A 6,877-nucleotide genomic window follows, 5' to 3' on the forward strand; every position below is an offset into this window, starting at 1 on the left:
GTTAACTAATTTTGGGCTTGCTATGAAAAATAAAAGGCACATATTCTAAGAGTTCAAAATCTCAACCATTGGTGCGCATTTGATTTGAAATAAAAATACATGTAGGAGAAAGGTTTATGCAAATGAGTGCATGTATGAAAACAAGAACGCAAAATAATCAAAAAATTTAGCGGTTTCGAACCGCCGTTCGACTGGCTGCAGCTCGGCCCGCCCAAGCTAGGGTTCTGAGACCGCTGCGCCGTCCTGGCTGCTGCGCCCCAGCGCACAGCTCCCTGCCTCCCTCTGCTGTCAGATGGAGGCCCATGAGGGCCCTTCTCCCCCTGCGGATCCGCCCCCTGAAGTTTCAGCATTTATGAACCTGATAGCGAATGGATCAGTTCGGCAACCTTCAGTGACCCAGCAAAAATTCATAAAAAGATTGGAATCTATCCCTTCTGTTGCCCTGCCAGAGGAGGATACCTGCAAAGCTGCTCTGAACCTGGCTGAAAAAGGCCTTATTGGCCAGTTTACAGGCCTATGGCCCTCTCCCAAATCTGTGGAGGAATGGACCCAAAGAAACTGGCAATCTCTCATAAAAAATGGAGTGAAGAGTTACTTCGTGGGCAAAGGGTACTTCGTCTTTGTCTTTGAATGCTCAGAAGACAGAAGCCTAATATTCAGAAATGGCCCCTACTTCATGGGGCCGCAGGGACTCTATCTAAATCAATGGAATCCAGACTTTGATCCCTCTCAAGATGTTCCATCCGCGGTGCCGGTGTGGGTAAGACTTCCCCATCTGCCCCTCCACTGTTGGAACCAAAAATCGTTTCAGACCATTGGGAACGCTCTAGGCAAGTATATAGACCAGGCAGTAAGAAGAGATCAATACTCTTGTGCGCGCATCTGCGTCGAAGTGGATCTCGAAGAAGGATTGCCGGAAGCGATCAAGCTCACGGTGGCAGGATGGTCGCACATCCAAGAGCTTGATTACGAACAGCTCCCATTTAAATGCAGACACTGTCATGGCTACGGCCACTTCGCCAAAAACTGTAAGAAGAAAGCAGAGGAACAGGCTGAGAAACAGAATGGAGAACAATGGACCTTAGTCCAAAGATCAGTCCAAGCAAAGAAAAACACAGGAAAAAGCGCTCCAACAAGTGACAGGAACAATGATACCCCAGCTCAGGAAACAGGAGATAATGAAAAAGGATCTGAGGAGGCACAACCAGATCCGCCGACCAAAGTTCAGGCTAATGAGAATCCTGAGGAAACCCCACCAAAAAATAAAGAGGTAGGAGGTGACATCCACATTGAAGCCAATCAAGGCAGCCCCTCAAGCCCCACGTATGCTGACATCGCGAAGAAAAAGCCAGCTATAAGCTCTGAGTCTTCAGAAGAAGAACTCTTTGAGAGGCCATTAAAAAGACCAGGAAGGAAATCCCGTAAAGAAAAAAGAGAAGAAGAAGCAGAAAGGCTCAAAACCCAAGGGAGCCAATCCACGATAGAAATGACAATCGGGAGAAGTAACAGGCCCAGGACTTCCAAGGGCGGTTCCACCCCAAGCATAGGTAAATAATGAAATTAGTCTCTTGGAATTGCAGAGGACTGGGGAGCCCCGCAAAAGTCGAAGCAGTTAAGGACCTCTTAAAATCGGAACCTGCAGATATCCTCATGCTCCAAGAGACTAAGATAGCAGGACAAGCCCTGCTAGAAACCGGAAACTCAAAATGGAAGAAAAACTCAGGCATAGCTGTCAGCGCTCGGGGATCCTCGGGAGGCCTGGCAACGCTCTGGAATGGAGAACTATTCCAGCTGATCAGCACTCATGAGACCTTGCATTGGATCTATACAGAAATCACCCACACTCCAAGTAAGTTAACTATCTCTTTGGTCAATCTTTATGTTCCAGTCAACTATTCAGAAAAAAGAGACTGTTGGAAGTCTTTGGCAGATTTCCTCGAACAGGAAGCCCCTAACAACATCATCCTCGCTGGTGATCTCAATATTGTTCTGAAAGCCAAAGAAAAAAGAGGAGGCACTGACCATAAGGACCCCATGGTGGGTGTCGTGGAGGAACTCGCTCAGATTTGGGATCTACAAGACTTCAATCCAATTCACGGCTTATACACCTGGTCAAATAATAGATCTGGAACAGATCACATTTCTGCTCGGCTCGACCGCTTCCTAGTGCAATCTCTCCTCATGAACAAGAAAATCATAACATCAAAAATTCTGCCCAAATTGTCCTCGGACCACAAGCCTATACAGCTCTGTCTAGAAGATGAAGAAGACTTGGGCCCCATCCCCTTTCGATTCTCTCCTCAGTGGATTGAAAGAGAAGGCTTTATGGACACGGTGAAAGCATCCTGGAACATCCCCATCGCAGGATCCCCAAGCTTTGTTTGGGAGCAAAAACTGAAGCTCACTAAAAAAGCTTTGAAAGAATGGATCAAGAAACCAGCGCCCAACCCCACCTCTCTAAGAGTTGCAACAGTCCAGGCCTTGCATTCCCTGCAAAATAATATGGAAAGCAAAATCATTAATGAAAACCTCTTGGAAAAGGAAATTAGAGCGCAGAGAGCAGCCTATAAATCTTTCAGAAACGAGGAAGAATATTGGAGACTAAAATCAAGGAGCCTGTGGCTAAAAGGAGGGGACCGCAACACTTCTTTCTTCCATCGGCAGTACAGGGCCAGATTGTCAAGGAATCACATAACAGAAATAAAGACTATGACGGGCCAAATCTGCAAGGGCAATCAACAAGTCAAAGAAGCTGCAGAACAACACTTTCAGAATCTCTACAACTCGGATGATCAAGGTGAAGAAATGGAGGAAACAGAATTTCTCAACCACATCCCCTCCTTAATTTCGCCTGAGGACAATGCAGAGTTATGTAAACCTGTCACAGAGGAAGAAATTATCAAAACCATCTGGTCCATGGACTCCGACAAGGCCCCCGGACCGGACGGTTTTTCCATTCACTTCTACAAAGTCTGCTGGGACATAATAAAATATGACCTCCAAAGGATGGTAAGGGGATTCATGTCAAAAGCCAAAGTAGGTGGTAGCACCAACTCAACCTACCTAGCTCTGATCCCTAAGGACTCTAATCCGGAAACTTTTGCCAGATTCAGGCCAATTTCTTTATGTAATGCTTCCTATAAGATCTTGGCAAAGTTGATGGCCAATAGAATGAAGCCCTTGCTCCCTAGAATCATCTCCACATCTCAAGGAGGTTTTGTGAAGGGTAGACACATCCTTGACAATGTCATCCAAGTTCAGGAGACCATTCACACAAGCCAGCAGAGAAAAGAGAAAGGTATGTTAATAAAGCTAGATATGGCAAACGCGTTTGACAGAGTTAATAGAGCATTTCTCAGCAAAGTCTTGCTTTCCTTTGGCTTCTCCAATCAGTTTGTTAATCTTCTAAAAGCCTGCATGAACAATCCATGGATAGCTCCACTCATAAATGGCAGACCTGCAAACTTCTTTAAAGCGAAGAGAGGCATCAGGCAGGGATGCCCGCTCTCTCCCTATCTTTACATCATAATGGCAGAAGCATTAAGCCGAAAACTTGAAGATGAAAGACTGTCAGGCTCCATCCCGGGCCTCAAAACCTCCAACAGATTAAGCCCCATTAATCATGCTTTATTTGCAGATGACTCGATTCTTCTGGGGGGTGCCTCAATCAGAATTGCAAAAGCCTTCGGCAAGGTCATTAGGAACTACTGCAAAGTCTCAGGAGCATTGGTAAATGAAGGCAAAAGCGAAGTCTTCAGCTGGAATACAAATCATCAGGATCTCATTAATATTGCCAACACTCTTGGATTCAAAGGGCATTCACAATGGGAGAGCATCAGATACCTCGGTCTTCCCATAATCTCAGGAGTGAACAAAAGATCGCTGTGGAGTGACATAATCTGCAAATTCAAAGCCAAAATCTCGAAATGGGGAGGCCATTGGTTGACAAAAGGAGGTAAGGTCGTTTTAATCAAATCACAGCTCTCTTCTTTAATAATTTACCAAGCTGCCTTTCTGCTTGCTCCCAGAAATATCATGGACCAAATCTCCTCACTGCTTAGGAATTTCCTCTGGCAAGGGGGCAGGGGCAATGACAAGAAGCTGCACCTGGTCAACTGGGAAACAGTCAAGAAGCCCTTCGATGAAGGAGGTCTGCAAATCAAAGATCCTTCCCTGGTCAACCTTGCTCTAGGCAGCAAGATCCTGTGGAAAATGTACAAAGAGCCAAGTCACCCTGTCAGCGCCATTCTTTGCTCAAAATACACTACCAGCGATGAGTTGAGAAACCTTCGATTGGACCACACAGCCAACAGCACTCTTTTGTGGAAGCTCTGTCTCAAGAGCAGCAAAATATTCAATTGTAAAATCTATAGAATACCGGGGAATGGCAAGAAAACCAGCATCTGGAACGACAGGATTATGGGGCGAGATGCCATAAGGGATAATGAAGAAATCGCAGGTTTTAAGGAGTGGTTAACCTCTGCCGGGAAGTCAAGTCTCTATGACATATCAGAATGGGACCAGCGAGGCGACTGGGCAGGTTGGGCAATCCCTGCTCCTCCAGCCCATTTACAGCATCAACTGAACATTTTTATGGAGCAGCTCGAAGAGGCCGCCCCGATCCACAGAACAATACAAGATCGATGGGGCTGGGGCCATACTGGCGATTACACTGCAGCGGAAGGATATAAAGCATATCAAATAAAAGGAAACAACAAATACAGCCCAGCGTTTTGGAAAAACATTTGGGATCCCACTGCTCTTCCGAAAATCAATTTTTTTGTCTGGTCTCTGATCCATAACAAGATCCTTACAGGCGATAATCTTGCAAAAAGAAGTTTCGCTGGCCCTCATTGGTGCGCCCTCTGCAGAAGCAACGCCGAGACTGTGCAACACCTATTCATTGACTGTCAATTCGCAAAGGCAGTCTGGGATCATACGCTTCATGATTTACATATAACCTCTCCGACTCACATAACAATTCCAGACCTCTTTTCTGAATGGAGCCGTCGGTACTCTCGACACATACCGCAAAAGTCGATTTGGAATAAAATCTGGAATGCTCTGCCCAAGTTTGTCTGCTGGAAAATCTGGTTGGCCCGCAATCAGAAGGTCTTCAAGGAACACCAGTTAACTTCTTTGCAGGTAGCAGCCAAGGCTAGATCTCTTCTCCTAGAGACGGTGCAGCAACAGTACTATAAAGAAGATGCAACTCTTCAGCAGGTAGAGAAGCGTTGGATTGGAAAGCTTACTCTGCAAAATAGGAAAACTCTCTTTGCACCTAATCTAGAACACCCAACCTGGAAGAAAAGAGATGCAGATGAAACATTCCAAGAATGGTGGAGAGCTCAAAACACACATACAATATTCTTTGACGGGGCTTCTAAAGGAAACCCTGGCCCCTCGGGTGCCGGTGGGATCATCTTCTCCCCAGAAGGGCGCTCCAGAGATATTTTCTACTGGGGCCTCGGCGTGAAGACCAACAACCAAGCAGAACTTCTCAGCCTCCTTAAAGCCTGCCAAATTGCCAGAGGACAAGGGATCAAGGATATTCAGATTTTTGGAGACTCAGAGATTCTCATAAAGAAGTTGAGGTATGGAGAGGTATTCCGAAATGCAGGTCTCAACAGAAATCTGGAAAGATTAAAAAGAGTTCTTTCATACTTTGCATCCACCAAATTATATCATATTCTCAGAACTTCAAACACCGAAGCGGACTTGATGGCAAACAAAGGTAGCGCACTGGACAGAGGGCGGCTCTTCATCAATGAGGATAGCTTCATAGAAACTCCTCCATAATAGTTAGTTATAGCAGCTGTATTAGAAGCACAAGCAAGTTGTAAGCAGGGCTGCCTCGGCAAAGCCCCTCTCCTTTTCCACCAGATTCAATAAAATCCCATATCCGTTACAGTTAAAAAAAAAAAAATCTCAACCATTGGTATTAAGAATTAGTTTATGCACAATATCTTCATCTTGCTTAATGAATTGCTTGGTTCAATCTTTTAAGGTTATAAGATTATAAAGACTCAAAACAAGATTATAAATACTCAAAGCAACAAAAAAATAAATGTTATTTTTAACTTACACATACAATAAAAGAATTACTTTTCTAACAATAATTAAATCCAATAAATTTAACCTTCAGACAATAACTCAATCTAATAGCTAATTGAGCTGTTGCAAAATAAATACTTTTACTCTAAACTCAACTTAATAACTCGCTGAACTGGATAACTTCAGTTAACAAGAAAAATATTCTCCCACATAGATGACGTGTCTGTGAGCGGCAGCACATTGTGTTATTCAAGCAGGGCAGAGGTTGTGGTTGTTTAAAAAGAGCACGTTGGAAGATGGGTGTAAAGGAGTGCTCTGTTTTGAGTTTTTCCAATTGTATGTGTAATTTGTGAATGTAGGTGTGGAGTGCTTTTTCGTTGTTATAGGGCCATTTCAGTCTTTTCAAGTAACATTCAATGTTCCTCTGGAATAAGGAACGAACGAGGGATATTGGTTAGAGAGTGTTGAATATGCTACGCACCACTATTATCAAAGTCAAGCATAACTATCAAATGTTTGTTTTTTTTTTTATATGATTGGAGTTGTCTATAATGCGACTTTTTGAAGATTCCGGTGACGGAATCCGGCAGAAGAAATTGAGGTTAAATCTTGATTTGTTGCAGTTAAAATGGTTTTTTAACTGCATATTTGGATTCAGCACCCTGGAAAACCCCTTGGACGCTTTCATTGTGCAGAAACTAGCTATCAAACTTGGGATTCCAATAAATTCCTGCCGGATTTCGACCAGAAAAACCAGCCGGAAAGGCTTTCAAAAAGTCGCGTTATAGACAACTGCATATATGATTAATTATAAAATGTTTTA

General features: G+C 44.0%; 1 protein-coding gene across 1 annotated transcript; it reads left to right on the plus strand.

Moving 5' to 3' along the window:
- Positions 1-292: 292 nt before the first annotated feature.
- On the plus strand, positions 293-5,799 carry LOC149171347 (uncharacterized). The gene is made up of 2 exons (XM_089425936.1): positions 293-1,323; positions 1,581-5,799. The coding sequence occupies exons 1-2, from the start codon at positions 293-295 to the stop codon at positions 5,797-5,799; spliced, it is 5,250 nt and encodes a 1,749-aa protein (XP_089282062.1).
- The last annotated feature ends 1,078 nt before the right edge of the window (positions 5,800-6,877 follow it).

Source organism: Pinus tabuliformis, chromosome 4_2, assembly GCF_031772625.1.
Source record: "Pinus tabuliformis cultivar Carrire ecotype Pingquan chromosome 4_2, CPIR1, whole genome shotgun sequence".
Lineage (NCBI taxonomy): Eukaryota > Viridiplantae > Streptophyta > Pinopsida > Pinales > Pinaceae > Pinus > Pinus tabuliformis.

Bases quoted from the DNA above. Each gene is read 5' to 3' on its own strand.
- LOC149171347 (XM_089425936.1), top strand. From the start codon at position 293: ATGGAGGCCCATGAGGGCCCTTCTCCCCCTGCGGATCCGCCCCCTGAA. The intron at 1,324-1,580 runs GTATGCTGACAT...TTGGAATTGCAG, and splicing joins GGCAGCCCCTCAAGCCCCAC to AGGACTGGGGAGCCCCGCAA.